This window comes from Lycorma delicatula, chromosome 6, assembly GCF_047948215.1.
Source record: "Lycorma delicatula isolate Av1 chromosome 6, ASM4794821v1, whole genome shotgun sequence".
NCBI classification, from domain to species: Eukaryota; Metazoa; Arthropoda; class Insecta; order Hemiptera; family Fulgoridae; genus Lycorma; species Lycorma delicatula.
In genome coordinates this window covers 149521987-149540539 of record NC_134460.1, presented here as the reverse complement: position 1 = coordinate 149540539, position 18553 = coordinate 149521987, and the positions used below count along the sequence as shown (strand labels likewise).

The 18553-nt window shown below is 33.3% G+C and overlaps 1 protein-coding gene and 1 long non-coding RNA gene across 3 annotated transcripts in view; one reads left to right on the top strand and one right to left on the bottom strand.

Annotated features, from left to right (window-relative positions):
* LOC142326372 (uncharacterized) overlaps positions 1 to 18553 on the bottom strand; it is a 97748-nt gene that overhangs the window by 10277 nt on the left and 68918 nt on the right. The window contains exon 3 of one of the 2 annotated variants that reach the window (XR_012756764.1): positions 374 to 457. The exons of the other annotated variant lie outside the window; for it this stretch is intronic. This is a non-coding gene — a long non-coding RNA (uncharacterized LOC142326372). Of the gene's footprint in view, positions 1 to 373; positions 458 to 18553 lie in introns of those variants that run through there. 2 annotated transcript variants of the gene reach the window in all.
* The window catches only part of LOC142326370 (uncharacterized), a 181880-nt gene continuing 170263 nt past the window's right edge, over positions 6937 to 18553 (top strand). Inside the window, exon 1 of the mRNA XM_075368826.1 lies at positions 6937 to 7834. Within this exon, the coding sequence (XP_075224941.1) occupies positions 7025 to 7834 (810 nt within the window). The 5' untranslated portion in view covers positions 6937 to 7024. The remainder of the gene's footprint in view (positions 7835 to 18553) is intronic.

The following is an 18553-nucleotide window of genomic DNA, read 5'->3' as shown; positions in this document are numbered from 1 at the left end:
CATTCATAAATATAAGCATGCATAAATTTTTAAGTTTATTAGTAAAAATCAATTCATAATTTAAGCTACAGAACAATGATTTGATAACCCTTTTTTGTAACTTGAAAACTTGATCTACTGTCAATCAGAATTTAATCTACTAATAGAAATAAATATTATGAGAGTATTATTCATTATAAAGGAAGATAATTATTAGCTTGGGAACAATTTACTTTAAAAAAGTTAAAATTTTTTTTTTAAACTTAAAGCTCTTTTTTAACAAAAATGAAAGAAAGCTTTCATTATTTTACAAAACTGAAGAAAGATATGAACAGTCTAACAGAATTTTTGTTAGTTTTTATTTTTTTTTTTTAAATTTAAAAATAACAATTGGCAAGTATATCAAATAATAACTTATGAGAAACAGAAGGCCTAGCTTTAGTTTGTAGGCATCACAGCCGTTAGTTTGGTTGGTCCACTGAAACAGAAAAAGATCAACTCAGTGAGTCCCAATAAAATAGGAGTTATCTGGCAAGCTACTAGAAGATACCAGTATTGTGTCTAGAGATGGAATTAGGATGCTGGTTAACCCAAATCCTACAGCTCTCATTCAAAGAAGGAAAAGAAGAGAGAATATGGTAAGGAAAAAAGAAGGGAACAATCAATTCACAGAGGACCTGCCTCAGATCAGGTTCAGTGGGAGGTAACAGAAAATTCAAAACTATATATATAATCATAAGTAAAAGATTGTTACAATCCAATGAAAGATTATTGTGCAAAACCTCTCATTATATTTTAATAAAAATTAAATATTATTTATTTTAATAAATATTATTATTGAATTTTTCAATTTAAATACACTTATTTTGAATTACACTGTTTAAAAAAATAATAATTAAAATGTCTGAGGATTTGCTGAACAGAATATAATTAATTACATTAATAAACAACACCTGCACATCTAAATGTTAACAGCTGTTAAAATGTATCAATTTTAATACATAAAATGTATTGATTTTAACCTCAGTGTCTGACCCTTTTATATATACATTCTACAAACTGTTTTTATGACAATGTAGGATCACTTTATTCAATCTCTTTGATGGGACTGTTTGATGGGACCTTGCAATCCTCCAAGTACCTTTTCATACATTTTGATCTTTGTGTCCTTTCTAGTGTTGAAAATGTTCATTTTCTAAGTTCTTTTTTGCGAGTGTTTTTGTTCTTGATTTTCTTTTTTAGTATCTGTGATGTCTTGTGGTGAAAGGCCAATTTCCTTCAGATCTTCTCTTATTTCTCTGATTAATCTGCATCCTGTCTTAGTGTTTTTCGAATTTAGATTGTACTGTACTAATTGTTTCAGAAGTTCTTGAATCTCACATCCTCACGGTATGTCCAAAGCAGTATCTCACTCTCCTCTTACGCATCATATCAGTTCTAACTCCTTGTACATGATTTTATCAGACACAATCCACCACTACCTGTCTTTCTGGCACTTTTTATTGATGCAGGTTCTTCAGATTCTTCTTTTGATTTTCTGGAGTCTGTCTGTCTTTGATTGTTAGTTCAGGGGGAAGTGTTTCTGCCCCGTAAGCAGCTTTTACAACTGTTGTAGCACCTTATTTTTGCCTTATTGATAGGCATTTTTTATTGTAAGTGTAGCAGGTTAATTTTTGAGCTTTAGCTAGTTTGTTCCTTCTTATCTGGATTGAGGTTTTTTTCATTTATATTGTTTTTTATTATTTCTCCGAGATATTTAAATGGGGTTACTATTTTGATTTTATTACCATTTATGTTTACTTCTTTTAATCATGTTGGTTTTTGGGGCATAATTTCTGTCTTTTCGAATAATAATTTGAGGCCAATCTTATTTGCATTGTTTTGAAGTTCTAGTATCTGAGATTTAAATTTTTTAAGCCGTTCCCTCATTACCATTTCTACAGCACGGTTGAATAATAGTGGTGAGAGCCCATCACCTTGGCGCAGTCCTGTTTTGATCTCAAAAGGTTCTGAGAGCTTGCCTCTGAATTTTACCTTCCACTTCCACTATTTTCAGATCTGAATATATCAAGAATCTTGAACAGGTCCTGAGCCTTCGCTCCTGCAATGATATTTTTACAAAACAGAAGGTCTTCTTTAACATTATTACCATCTATAAACCGTACATAGCATATCAAATTACTATCTGTAGTCTCATCTAGCTGCAATCCAAGTTCCACTCATTTAATTTTTCAATTAATTGATCGTTGATATCCTCTGCCACATGTTGTATTCTCTGACTAATTGTGTTATTGGACAAAGGCACTTTTAAAAGCAGCTTTCCAGCAGACTTACCAACCATGATGTACACCATATCTACAGCAGCTGGTAGAATAAGTTCTTCTGTGATGGTATGAGGCTTCTTGCATTTTGCGATTCTGTAAGCCACCGTGTAAGATGCTAGCAAAGCGTTTTTTGATATTGACCTAAAAAATGTATTTATTTCTTGTTTCAGTTATTTTAACTTCCTGGCCAAAAAATCACGAGGTTTGCCAACCACGCTGTGATGATTAGCTTCTAAATGGCGCTTCAAATTACTTGGAAGGACACATTCCAGTGCCAAAACTTTCATACACAATACATATTGTGGTCTCTTTTCACCATTAATTTCTGTTGACGTAAAACCAAACTCCAAATCATCATATTTACAATATTTTTGTTTCTTTACAGTCGTGCCACTGGTTGAAGACACACTTTCTTTATCTGCACTATTACGTTTATTACTGATCAAAAATCGGTACATCATTAAAGACACAAGGGCAAAAAATCACAAAACTATTTTACAAACTATTTATAACACTAACTATACTACATGAACTAATTTATATCACTGTTTATTTATATGAAGCTCTGAGTAATTTCACTAGACTTAGATTATAAACCGACTGACTGAATCGAGCCGGCAACGCTTGCTTATATGCTTTCTGCAAAATCTTCCAGAACAGTCCAAATCTGTCGCGAAGGGTCTACGCATCTCGACGTGTCTAGCGCGATCAAGAAGGCGCAGCGTTGTCGGCTCGCGTTCGCTAAAATATTCTGCGCCGGCGACTTTACTTTTATACAGAGTCAAGTAAAAACAAACCGCACAAAAAAATTAAGATATTTTTAGCTTCTCACTTTGTTTTTTGTTTAGTTAGGCCAAATGTAAATATCTTGGTTCAATTAATTATGAAACTTTTACAATATTTCGCGGCGCCCCTGTGAAGAGGCCGCGGCGCACAGTTTGGGAATCACTGCATTACGGGATAAATTAGTCTATTGCTTTATCCATCATCCATTGCAGTAATTTTCTTATGATTGTGATGAATGTAAAGCACCTGAATTACAAGAGGCATAATGATGTTCACTCTACAACTTTTCCCTGACATAAATAAATGAACTCGTACTGCTTAGTAACACCTGCATTCAACACTGGCAGGTAATAAGTAACTGTATATTCTATGTGAAGAAGGGAACGGGAGACCACTGCGCATTTCGTTTTCTCCGGTAAACCTGACATTGGATCTTGTTTTATTAAGTATGGTTGTCATTTTTAGGAGTGAATTAGCGAATTATGTCAGGTCACCTACAACCCATTACGATTAATGTACTTAAAATAAATTTACACATACTATTTAGATAGTCCCTGTGTTAAATAAAGTGGTGTGTCCCTTATTGAATATCAATTTACTATTTAGTTTTTGTATGAAACAAGAATTATGTAGTTCATAATTTATAATATATGTATAACACGTATACATATATTTTTCCAACCAGTTTTCCAGCTACTGCCGGGTACAGTAAAATGCAATTACTGCTACCTGACGTAGCTGTAGTGTAAATGTAAATTTACCAAACATGTAGTTTGGACAGACACAGGTCGACTGCTCCTGAGACGTGTGGTTAATTAAAAATCAACCGCCGAAGAACATCGGTGTCCACAGTCCTGCATTGAAATCCTTATAAAAACAACTCCCTTTACAAGAATTGAACCTTAGAACTAAAGACTTCAAAAATCAGCTGATTTTGCACGATGAATTTAACCGTAGACTGACCCAACGAATTTTATATATGTATATACATATATCCTTTTTTTAAGTAAAGTCATAGCTAAATTAAAATGTTGCGCGTAATGAATTCTTATATGTAAGATAACACACATCTTATACGTAAATGCGAAAGTTTGTGGGCCTGTCTGTTTCTTTGCGACAGCATCAAGCGAGAACCACCCGACTGATTGCTTTCAAATTTTCAGGATACATTCGTGTTATACCACGGAAAGTTTTAAACCGTACATTGAGGCTCTAGTTTCCAGGGAGTTAAGATGTTACCAGCCGGTCAGGAGGCGCAGCCCCCTGGACTCTCGACGCATTCGTATCCTCATGTTTGCGAGAATATTAAGTATACAAATATTTATTATTAAAGAAAAATAGATTAGTAATTTTATTTAATTATATTTATGTTGCCATGGCGACAAAATAAAAATTAAGCGCTTATAGCAAATAAACAAATCAACGCATCGTACATTTTTATTGGAGAGAAAAAAAATTCATTAAAGAAAAAATTATTATTTTTAAATTATTATATTTTTGTCACCGTGGCAACAGAAATATAATGAAATAAGATTAATAATCTCTATTCTTTTAATGAAAATCTATAAAGTATTTAACATTATCACAACCGTGAGGATAACAAAAACGTCGAGATCTGTTTTATATATATAATTTGTAGAACAGTAACCAGCCGACAGATATGTTATTGCCATGAGCACGTGTTTTATCATTTAATTCTAAGAAATCAGTTTGTTCAGGAACGTTTTTTGGCTAGAGCCTTTGCCTATAGCAAAATATTATTTAGTTCTACAGCAGATCTCATTCGTAAAACATGTAAAGTTTACTTTATTAAACTTTAGCAAGTAAATACATTTAAACGAATATTATCATTTAGTAAAAAGATTTAAGGATAAGTTTTTGTAGTAAATTATTGTCAAAGTTGGCAATACAAATTTCTTAAAAGTGTGTCACAAGATTTACTAACCGCTTGGGCATGCGTATTACCTACCAGGTCGATAACAATAGCCGACCCGCATCACTTCAGTCTAGCGGTGCCCCGCGTCCGATAGTTTATGTAGTTTTTTTTTTAAGTAAGTGCTCTACATTAGAAAACGATCATTTATCAAATGTCGGTTCTTCATTTTGATTTTTAATTAACACGAATTGATAAATCAATAGATGTCAATTTCTACAACATTTAGTGAAAATAAAAATATTTTTTTATTTTGAAACCTGTTCTAAATTAGAAAAATTTTTGTTTTGTTTTTAATTATCTCATAAATACTTAAATTTTGTTAACATAATTTTATTTATTATTATTATTTTTTATATCTATAAATAAAGTAATAATAATTATAGTTTTTAAGTGAACCGGATTTAAAATGGTTTTTAAGTTGAGAGACATGCGTACGTATTCTGTGGTGTTTTTATCTAAATAATAATAAAAAACTAAACGTTAAATAATTGTGACATTTTTATTACAAAAAAATATCGTCAGCCGATATGAAAATGCAAATAAATCTATTTTCTTAGTGTTAGTGAATTAATAAATCGATTACTTTTTTAATAGTGAACTGGTTTGAAAAGATAATCAGTGAAGTTCTAGTTCAGAATGAATAAAACTATTTTTAATTTTAATGTGTCGGAGCGCGCACATAATGGGAACGGACAACTGTCCGCAAAAAATAGAAGAACAAAAAAATAACGAAAACGCTAAAGTAAAATTTAAACAAATAAAAAATAAAGAAATGGAAAGTCTTAAAACGCAATATCCGCCGAATATAGCCGAACCGAGAGCTTTTGAAGTTCACAGCGCTAAGGATGAAAAACGAAGAAAAACACCGTCGACGCCTCAACGTCAGGGACGACCGAACAGTACCGGAAAATTATTAGAATTAACCCCGTTATGGGATCAGGTACAAAGATATAATCGATTGCCGCAGAATGTAGAAACGGCTAAAGTATTTTCAGAATTAGCGATCAGATTAAACGATCCCGAATGGGAAGTTCGACAACACGCTCTCAGGGTTCTCGTCGATCTTCTTCCGGTCGTTGCAAACGCTAATAACGACTTAGATGAATTAATGATTCCCGTAGTTTTATCAGAAGTAACGAAAAATTTAGGTCATCTGTCACCGTCGATTAGAAAATGCGCTACGGAAGTTTTAAATATATACGTAAAACGCAGTTCCGATCCGGAATTTGTTTTAAGAAGTATTGTCAGCCAAGGGTTGGAATCGCCGGCAGCAAATAGTAATTTAACGATGAGCGTAATTAATTACGTACCGTCGTTGTTGAAAAATACGGTATCCGTAAATGAAATTTCTTCGCATACGATTTCACATCAAAGTTTAGTTCACATCGTTACTGCGTTATCTAAAAAACTAATACAAACAACTTATCAAAAACAAGCGGTTAAATCGTTAGTTTTAATAAGAGATTTTGTCGGAGAAAGCAGATTCGATCATCTTTTGGAAAGTTATTATCCGCAAGTAAAAAGAGATTTTGATGTACTGTGTAAGGTATACGAAATAAAAATAGGTAATTCTAATATCGGCGACTCCGGTATAGATTTACAAGCAAACAGTATCGGAAATTCACCGGCGACGATACAAAAAGAAACCGGACAAATCGATGACGACGACGAATGGAGCGAAACGTTGACCGTATCGCCGGTAACGCACGCTACATCTGATCTGAGCATCGATCAAAATCAAAATCGTTTAGACGATCAAAATAATGACGGTCATTTTTCACGCGATACTCCGGAATCAAAAATTTCTGTCGAGGTCGAGGGTATTGAAAATTACGAAGAATTAGATAGCGATTTGTCTAACGACGATAGAGACGATAAATCATCGGGTTCAGAAGACGAAGATGATGAAGACGAAGACGACGACGACAAAGATGTCGCTGTAAAACAAAATACCGATAGTTCTAAAGAGAAATTAGATATCGAGAGATTATTCGGAGAAATGACTAATAGTTTCGATAACGAAAAAGAGATAATAAAATTAGAAAATGGTAAATCGGTAGACGAAAATCGAGTCGTGATGGAAACAGAAATACAATTCGATGCCGATACTGCGATTACTATGACGATTTTAGAAGAAAAAGAAAATCAAAAGAAAATAAAAGAAGAGAAACGCGAAAGCAAGTCGCCGGAACCGGAAAGATTTGTGAACGATTTTGTTATGAAAGTGTTAGAAGACGAAGACGCCGAACAAGAGGCGAAGAAGACACAAAGACGGGTGCGGTTTGGGGGGGAAGTAATTAAACTGCGAACACCTGACAGCGATATAACGATTGAAGTAGTACAGAGCGACAGCTCCTCTACTTCGGCCCAAGACAAGAAAGGGGAACAAAAGGACCCCAGCACCGATGAAAGCGGCGAAGAAGAACAAACTACTAAACCGCCTCAAATAAATCGATCGCACGACGAAAAAAACGTCAAAGAAATAAATAACGAAATAAGAAAGGAAGATAAAAAAACAACGGAGGACGATGATAAAAGAAAACATCGGTCGAGTCACATTCCGTTACCCGTAGCGCCGGCTACGAGGTTACCTCAAGATCCCCGTCGTCGACGACGACGAACTCTTCGTGAAGATGAACTGGTACCTTACGATCTTTCGATACCTAATTGCGACGGTGGAGAATCGCTTACTTCCAGTTCCGAAGGCGAACAACAACATCGCCAGGGAGATAGTAGGGCGATCCCGAGGGATGAATGGCATAGATTGGGATTTGTTGACGGTTCTGTTCTGGATAACATCCTTAAAAAGGTAAGAATTTAATCGAATATATTCATAAACAAATACATTCTAATTTCCAATAAATCACGTAGAATTAATTTAGATGAATTATTAAAGTTATAAAACGGAAAGGAAACCCAGAAGGTTGAAACAAACAAAAAATTAATTCTGTGTAATATATATCTTTTATAAAAACGAACTTAGTCTGAATACGAGATTTTACACGTAAGTGGTATATGTCAATATTGCACACAATCGATGATGTTCGGGTGTTCAATGCTGAAGTAATACGCCGGATGTTTCATGTTAACAAGTACCGATAACAATTAAAGGTACAAATTATTTTAAAATCGCATATGAAATACTTTTATATCTGTAAATATTTTAAAAGCTATTTTTGCCTTTAGTTTTATTCCCATATTTAGAAAAAATTGTAATATTTCAATAATATGAGAAATGTTTAGTAATTCATAAACTGCAATTATTATTACATGAAGTAATGTAATTTAGCTTAGACCTCTGACTGTCTTACGGGAATTTGATAAACATTTAATTAGCGATTTTTGTGAATGAACTACTAAAATTAGGTTTTATTAAATCGGTAAGGTAATTTACAAGACTGTAGTAAAATTTTTATTATTTTAAATGTCGGTTGTATGTAGTGTGCTTTTATTTTAATTTAAAAAAATAAAACTTTAAATTTTTAAAATTCATCATGTTCTGCATCGACCTTATTTATCAATTTTAATTTTTTATTCTATTTATTACTTTTTACCAGTTTTCGTTTAATTATTCGATCTATACAACACATTATTTATCATTAATAAACGACTACTAATTTATCATAAGGTATATCGCGCATTTTCTTCTTTTAATTTCATAAATATTAAACGGAGCTCGTATTTTCATCAAAGTTTTGCTTTTCGTTAATTTTAAAATATTGAACCCATTGTTTTCCTTTTTAGAGACGGTTAAGCACGGTAACAATTACGATGTACATATAACTGGAGTATTTTAGACAGAATTACTAAAAACAATTTCTTTACAAACACTTTCTATTTTTTCTTTAAGCCTGCGTTTACAAATACAGATGTAAAGAAATATTTTAACTCGATAATAATGGCTGGGATCTCAGCTTGTATAAAACACTTTATCTATTTTTATGAAAAAAAAAATGCCTTTGACACAAAATATATAGTTTAACAGTTTCCAAAGCGAAATAAAATACGTTGTAATAATTAAAGAAATATTTAAAATATATTTTCATTAACTTAATACACACAAAACAAAATAATAAAAAATCCGTTAATAAGTAACAACCAGTATTACTCGATTCTTTTTGGATTCAGTTGGACAGGTGGTTAAAGCCACCTTCCGAGAAAGTCCTAACTGTGGGTTGCTTCTGATGTACGGCTTACACACACAACTTAATTGAAAATATAACTTTATTTAAAGACAACATTTTTTCGGTTTATTTAATTCAATGATTCTAATTAAAGCGCGCGCGCGTATACTAAAAATACCCTCTTAATTCGCGCGGGTGTGGCGGTACTAGTCGACACTAACTAAACTAATGTTATTTCACACCTTACATAGAAAAAAATTTCGCTTGGCAGCTGGTGTACCTGCGAAGGCTTAACGCAACAGGTACCGAGTCAACCGGGGATCGACTTCGAGACCCCAAAAAACCGAGTTTTTACTTTAAATATTATTTATTTAATTTTACCGCTCACCTGTGACGTCACAACATACCACAGGACTACAACAGCATTTTTTTGGGGTGGGGGTACGATTTTGAAAAAAAGGTTTTTGCAAATATTGTTACTTTTCAATTGTTAACAAATGTGTCTAAGAAAAATATGACCTTAATTTGGCGAAATCTCGAGGCAGACCTTACTCTACAGCCTCACCCCCTTGACCTTTTAAGTTGAAAATTTAATGGCATCAATGCCCTATATATAGAAGTAATGTGATCAGTTTGGTCAAAATCGGTCTAGTAATTCTGAAATAGCGCTATATAGACGGGAAAGTAAAATATATACTATATATTTTGATGGTCATTTATAGCAAGATAATAGTACTTTTTCCTCCATTATAGGTGGTTTCCCAATTTGGAAAAACATGTACTCCGTCTGTCAGTTTTGAGCCGTATATCAAGACGCTGTTGGCGCCTACTTTATGAATACCGATAAAGTTGTTTTGGAAATATAAATTCATAAACACATTTCCTTAATTTGGTACTGGAACTGATATGACGATTTTTATTTTGTTTTGTACATTACTAAAGCAGACCTATTTTCTTTAATAAATTTTATAACGGAATTAATACGCAGTGCAGTACATCCTTTAACTCGTATATATTCGCAATATTGTAATTTTACTCCAACCATTACGTAATGTAGTGGCTTCTTCACTATGCAACTTTATGTCACAGTTTCAAAAGGTGAATGACCGGATATGCGTATAACTGAATGATTTGACGACACAGATTGCGTGCATAGTTTGTCGGTTGAATTACATGAACGTCAATAAGGGTGTTTAGGAAAATATATACCAAAAGATATGAAGATAACAATTTACTATCGTTAAAACGATTATTTTTGTAACTCGTTTTAAATCGTTTTTTTATTCCAACATTATTTTTATTATTTAGATTTAGAAACCGTACTTGCGTAGCAATGAAAATTATTGCTCTACATTTTTTGTAGTTAATTTCGACTTATTTATATATATCTTTTAAACTGAATTTTTAACCTACGAAATTTTTCTTGGTTTAGGAAGGATTTGTACGACAAATACATTTCCTTACGCCAAAATATTAGGTTTGTTTGTTTGTACACATTTTTATTTCAGTTACTATTGGCGTAAAGCGGACCAATGGTGGTGCGCCAGGCGGACCATTTATACTTTTCGAACGATTTATGCTTCTACACACGCGCGCGCGCAGTAGATGTTTGCGAAATCTTCGGTAGGATTATAGACAGAATTAGAGTTTCCTAAAGGAAAATATTAACAGCACTGTGGATTTTTTAAATTGTGGTTTAAGGGGTGATCGTTCAGTTAAGTCAATGAGATGAATGTTGCGTGGTTTATATTTCATTACGCATGATTTTGTTAAATCTTTTTTGCCTATTGTAACTAAATAAAGTTTATGAATTTAGCGTACTAACAATAACAAAAACCTTCACAACGAAAGCTTCAAAATCCTGAACATTTTCAGCCGTTTCTTGAGTTGTGATTTTTTAATACAGCTCTAACCCCAGTTTTTTCTTTTTTATCTCCAAAACACAAATATAATTTTAGGTAAATCGTTCTTATCAAGAAGTATAAATCGTTCGAGAAGTATAAATTGTCCGCCTGGCGCACCCCGTAGGCCCAGCTTTTTCTTAGTATCGTCCAATATTTATTAGATGATAGAAACATCTCATAGACTTAACTGAACGATCACCCCTTAAACCACAGTTTTAAAAAATCCACAGCGCTGTTAATAGTTTCTCTTAGGAAACTATAATTCTAGGTATAATCCTACCGAAGATTTCGTAAACATTTATTCCATGTGTGTGTGTGTGTGTGTGTGTGTGTGTGTGTGTGTGTGTGTGTGTTGTTAAAATCCACCTTCTTACACAATATTGTATGAATTACTAATGGTGCAAAATAACGCATACGCAATATACACAAATGATAAAATAAGAAATATTAACTGTGAAATCCGTGATCAAAATCCGTTCACCGTTATTTATTATGTGCTAAAAACTTTTAACAAAGAAGAAGTGTATGATAGATGAAAAACTCCAGGGCTTTGCTGAAAATCATACCTGAGACCGTTATAACAACTACAGAAACATTTGCTGTTAAGTTTTTTTTTCTCGATGAGTCTGAGAAATACCATTTACGTACCCCCCCCCCACCCGCAAGCGGGGAGTGTCGGGGACTCGCACGCGTTCGGCTAGATGTGTTAAGAGCCTATGTGTACCCGCACGCTCCGACTAAAACTCCTGTCTCACCGCCCCTTATCGCTGAAGTTGGTACTGCTTTCTAGCATTGCGCAACCTCATCGGGTGCTTTGCCTCAAACCTTCCGGGGACTCCGTAGGATCCGATTATGCCGTGCCCCTCGAAGGTCCCTCCGGTCGGCCGGGACTCGGTCTCTTGTTATTGCCATGCCTCTAACCCTCACCCTCAAATATAAATTTGTTCTTTAAATCTCAGTAACTGTTACCGCTAAAGCATTATAAGTTACTGAGATAATGGGTCTTCAATATAGCTAAAATTAATATAGCAAAGGACAGTAGGTTACGAGTGCTCTAAGAACAAATTGAGTTCCGTAGTGAGCCGTTTGAAATTTGAAAAATAAAATTCTTTACAAACTGCAATCGCAAATAAAATAAAACATAGAATATCGGATAAGTTCAGAGGGACTTCGCTGCCCTCGGTCGATATTAAAATTACTCGGTGATTTTTAACTAGCTTGAATCTAGGTCAGTACAAATTCCTTGTGAAATAAATTAACATATTCGTATTTTTTTTCTCTAATTCACTATATTTTGCTTAAAGTACTGAGTTTTGGTTGAAAAATAATTAAAAATAGAGTTAAATCTGTACTCGCTATTATTTTTTGAAACGGCCGTTTTTATTTTTACGTGTTGAGCAAGTAATTATTAACAATTTTTTTTTCAAAATGAAAAGCGATAGAATTAAAATAAAATAGTTCAAAAGAATTAAAATTGAATAAATTAAATTATATGCAGGCTGAACCTTACGAATACAAAAATAAATTAAAATATATAACACAATATAAGATGTCGTGATGCGACAGGTTCCATTTATTCAAGTACATTTACTGAATAATAAACAAACAAAAGCAAGCGACGACTATAAACTAAAAGAATCCGGAAATGAATTTATTTCGTTTAAAATTAATATTTAACGTAATAAAACTTATTTTATTGTAAAAATTATTCTATTTTAAGATTTATTGATTTTTTTACTATTGATTTAATGAATGAATGAAAGTTTTTTTATACATTTATTTTTACACTTATTAAAATTCACTTCCTTTTTATAATTACCAGGACGGAAATTTAATCAATAAATGTAATATTAAAGATTAAGTTATGAATAATGTAACAGTAAATATAATAAAATTATTATCTAAAGTAAAAATAAACATCGGATCCGAGGGTAAGTTCAAAATAAATTTAACTCTTACAGTGTGTTCAAACTGGATATTTAAGGGGGTCGTCAACCCAAATTTTTTCGTTTTTAGTTTTTGGGATTCCTTTGCTGTTCTGATCCGAAAATAAACTAATATCTAAAGGGAAATTACGCTACAAAATCAAATCCGTATTTGATTTTCAACCCCTAAAATTGAGAGCGGGAGTAAATATTTACGAGAAACGCTTTATCTTAGATATGATTTATCCTAGCAACCTAATTCTTTAACCGAAATAAACAAAAAGTTTTGCTCTGTGATGTGTGGATACAGGTTTTGTTTGTCGGTTTCCACCGTCAGAAAAGCGATTTTGCGAAAATTAACAAAAATGATGAAAGTTTCATTTTTAAGATGACCTCTCTACACACCACAGATTCATATCACGCATACAAGTTTAGTTATAACGTTTCTAACGTTTTAACACTTTGAGTACCGCCTATACAGGAAGTAAAACGATTTTAATGGCCGATGTTTTTTTCATATAATTTCATTCAGTATCACAAAAAAAATGAATCGGTAATAACGGTCATTCATTTGAGTTAAACATACGTTTTTAGCGATTGTTTTTTTGTGTGATGACGCATTGGCTTCACGCGGCCGGTAACAGTTAAAACATTACGATTGGCCTCGTGATACCAATGTGTCACCACAGCATGTTGTCGAATATAATTGCTGTTTTAGTTTACGTTCACTAATTGAGTTAGTAGTGTTTGAGTTACAAGTAGTTCTGTGTTCAAGTCCGTGTTATTTTGCATTTACAACTTTTATATTACATATCGGTTCTGTATTCAATCTTTATTATTCTGTATTTCGGTTCACGTGTTTTATTTATTGAAAAATGAACAGAAGTTATGAATCGATGGAAAAAGAATTATAAAAACTGCGGCAGGATTTGTTGTCTGATGAAGAAAAAGATGACGAAATTTTTGGCAACGTTTACCTATCGGACGCATATCAGCCTTCAACTTCTGAGTCTGAAGAAGAGGAAGATGAACCACCATCTAAAAAGAGAATGTTCATTCAAAAAACAGGTAGGCCTAGTCCTAGTATTACTGACAAAATTGATAATAATAATCATCCTCTTTCGCCGATTCCAATTACATCATTTGCGGAGATGATAAAGGTCAAAGCTCGTTTGCTACTAAAGTAACTACGGCCCTCATGACCGATCTACTGGATAAGGGGCGTACACTCTGCACTGATAACTGGTACACCTCAGTAACACTAGCCCATGCGCTACTAAAACGAAACATTCACCTGGGTGGTACTTTGAAACGAAACAGAAAGAATAATCCCTAAGTGTAATTAAAAAAAAAACTTCAAAAGGGGGAAACTTTTGCTGTTGAAAGCAATACAGGTGTAGTCGTGTTAAAATGGCATGACAGAAAAGATGTCCTAATGTTGACAACAAAACACAGTGATGATATGATAGAAGTTCAGAGGCGAAACAATCCTGTTCAGAAACCGAAGTGTGTCGTAGAATACAACAAAAGAAAGGCATTCATCGATACTTCGGACCAAATCAAGAGTTATTGCTCGTCTCTGAGACGTGGAGTGAAGTGGTACAGAAAACTTGCTGTGGAATCGCTTCTTGGAACCGATGTACTAAATGCGCTATACTTATACAATCAGCTTACAAATGGAAACATGCAAATCATCGCATTCAAAGAAGAATTAGTCAAAGAATTGACACGAATCAACGTTAGTGCAGTTCCTCCTCCTCCGACACCAGTAGACCAACCTCACCGCCTTGTCGATGCTGGCAGAAAAGGAAGAAGGCGATGTCATAAATGTTATAAAGAAAAGTCAAAGGCCGAAGGCAGGAAGATTGCCATGCGAAAAACTACTCAAACCAAATATAAATGTGTGGTGTGTGAAAAACACTTTTGTTTGGACTGTTTTTTTGGTGTACATAAATATTTTGTCTGAAAAGTTAATTTTTTTTCTATTTTCAAGTTGAAATTTTATTATCTATATTTTATTTTCAAGCAGATTTTTTGCAACTGCTTTTGTATAGTTTTTGTCAATAAAAATAACATCATATTGTAATACTGATATTCGGCATTATTTCATTACATTTATCATAAAGTAATAGCCATGCAACACCAGTGTAGACTCACTGTCAACAGGCTAATAACAGTTTCATGACATACTGGCCATGCTCTTTCACTTGCCATGTGTTTTAATAGGAACTGTGAATCCAGAACGGAGTTACACGGTCATATAACTAAACCTAACATGTGGTGACACATTCGACTCATGCGGCCATTAGATCTGTTACTCTGTCAATCCACGTTGGACTCACGTGGCACATAATTAATCGATAAATTTAGGTCTGGTCATTATGAATTTCAGAGAATTCTGATTTTTTTAAATCAGAATGCCGTATACTTATCATTTTCTGCGCTAATGTCAACCGTTCTTACGTGAGAAGGGCGAGCCTTCGGTTCATTATCTTGAATCTCAGGATTTACCAGAGAGACTAGATTTTTGTCAAATATTTTTCTTTCGTAATTTAAATTTTTTATTTTCGTCCTCTTACATTTTATTTTGTAAAGCGTTCTTTTGTCGTTTCCATATAACAATTTTCTTTACGCACTAATAAACTAATCAAATAAAAATTATAACAAACGTAAATAAAAAAAAAAAAAAAAAAAAAACATAACCGATAGATAACCTATGGCCGATACATAATCTAAATACTACAATCATATGTGAACAATGTTTTAAAAACGGCACCTTATTTTTCCCAAATAACTACAAAAAGTAAGTAAAAACGATACAATGTAAATAATTTACGCGACAACTCAAAAAAATGGAAAAATCCAATGGTATTTGTCAAAATATTAAAAAAGTGCATAACACAAACAAATACTACTCAAAGTGTAGTGATACCATCAGGTGGAAAAAATATTGTACTAAAGAATTCAAAATAAGCTTTAAAAGAGTCTTAAATGAACTGCGAAGTTTTTAAAATTGACCAATTTTTTGTTTAAAAATAATAAATTTCACGCATTACCGACATATAAAATATTTTTTGTTTAATATTTAGAGTTGAGATATAGAAAAAATAATTATATCTCATTAAAAAGCAGATTTTAAAGAATCAATAAATGAAAAATTGTACGATCAGTACGATAGGAAAGGCTCTTTCATCCTTTCTAGTGAAGGTGTAGCCGATCAGACGGTGTCCTCACCAAGTAAATTATATTTTTGCAGGCTGCCACATCCTTCTATTCAGTCGCATTTAACGACTTCGATCAACTGATACGTGGAACCGAGATGAGTTACGTCCAATACCCCCTTCTAATAGATAATAGATTAATAGATTTTTGTAGCGCGGTAAAAATTACATACTTGACCGGGATTCGAACAAGGGACCTCCGGATTAAACACCGAGACCTACCGCCTCGCCAGCGAGATCGGCGAAGGTATATGGTTTATACATATGTATATAAACTATATACCGACTCGCTCGAAACATCTACTCGTACAATAAAAAACGTATCTCCATCAACGCCAGGATGACAAGACCGTCATCCGAACCGAATGCTTGTATGCAGCGGAATGCCTTGTAGCATTAACAAAACGCAACACTCAAGAAGTACTTGAACGCAAAGAAAGGAAAATCTTAGGCCCGAGGTATAAACTTCAAACCGACAAAGAACTCTACACACACGGGGAAAACCTCACTGATATAATCCGAAAACGCAAGATCCATTTCTAAACCGGCGTGTTTCACACGAATGTCATAAGACTCGCAAAACGTATTCTCACGTCATTAAAATTCAAAAAAATGATAAATGTATCGAAGATACGTATCTTTAAAGATATGCGATAAATATCTTCATCAGCGATGAAGAAACAAAAGAAACAGAAGACCGAAAAGCAGATCGAAATAAAATCAAGTATTTCCTGTGGGTGTCAAGAACTAAAAAATTAACAGCTCCATTCACAAAAATGAAAGATTACTTGAGAAAAGTTGTGTAAAGTTGTTCGCGTGGCCCATAAATAGTCTAAATCGAGATAAAAACTATATACATACACACAGTAAACCGTCGGTTTGTATTTTAAATATTTTAATTTGTTTTAATTAAAAATATTCGACGGGATTCAAATGTTTTGTCTACTCGGTGCAACGAGTACAATTACAATTCGTCATTACAATTTAAATGTACGTACACGTTACTTTTCTATTTCTCTTCTTTTTTTTGTTTATGCTCATTACAGTATTGCATGTTTACTTATTCATAATTTTATTCTGTAAGTTTTTGCACGAAGCCATTTTTATTTATTTTTCTACTCGAGCTGAAGTATTGATTTTTATGTTTATTTTTCCTTCATTCTATTTATTTTTCTTATAGTTAAAACATTCACTGTTTGATGTAGGACTGAAAGCGTTTAGGCCATCGTAACAATTAGTTTTTATATGCAGCTGTTGTTATTTCACATACAATCGAGCCAATACTCTTGCAAATATATCGATTTTCAGTCAATCCAATATACCACCTCTTAAATACAATTGTTATATTACATTGTACGGATAAGTGCGGGTGAAAAAAGGATCTACTCCGACCTTCTCACACCTTTTGACAAGGTAAATGATGTTCTATTTATTCTTAGACGCGTCGAGTTTGCGATATGATTAATTATTACGTTTAGCGGTATAAAAATCGTAGTATGTCAACGTTTCCGCATTCCAATCGTACTTTTAATATTTTACCGAAAAAAAAATTTAAATACCCTTTATGGGATCATCAAATAACTAATTTTTATTAATATTAGATTCACGATCTATTTCTTATAGATATCGCAGAGAGTGTCTTCATCCAGGTTATTTAAAAATTAGTACCTTAATAACTCGCTTAATCTTTATTCAATTTAACTATAAATGTTTAATCTGTAACGGTTAACGATTAACAATTGAACAAAATGTTAAATTTTATAACGTTAACAAATCTAAATTAAATGGCGTTTTATGAACTCAATAACAAACAAAAATTAATTTCTTAATTTTACCACCAAAGTTTTCTCTTACAAATAATAGAAAGACCTATGAAATAACACGAAACGCATACTAATAATTTTATATAGTATATCCTCAAACGGGCTCGTACAAATTTAGAAACAATATTTCGACTTCTCCGCTCGATGACGCCACCAGGAGTACAAGATTCTAAACTATTTTACTTCTTTTGCCTTGGCCGGTTTTCGACAAGCACCAATCAACTTTTTCCAACATCTATTGTCCATATCCCGCCGTTACCACCGTCCATATACCTGCCGTTCTATCCCACCGTAACGACTCGCTAAGTAATTATATTAACTACGTTATCCGTTAAGGGTGACACGATCTAAAAGTGGCGATCTCATTGCGTCGGAACTACTGGTTTAATATAATAAATTATAATGCCCTTTCTTCTCTATCGGCTTATACCCGAAAAAATGGTTCCATGTATTTATAAACGGTTTCCCTATTTATATTTTTCATTACGCAAACCGAACGAGTCCTAATTTGGAAAAGAAAATATCTCCTTT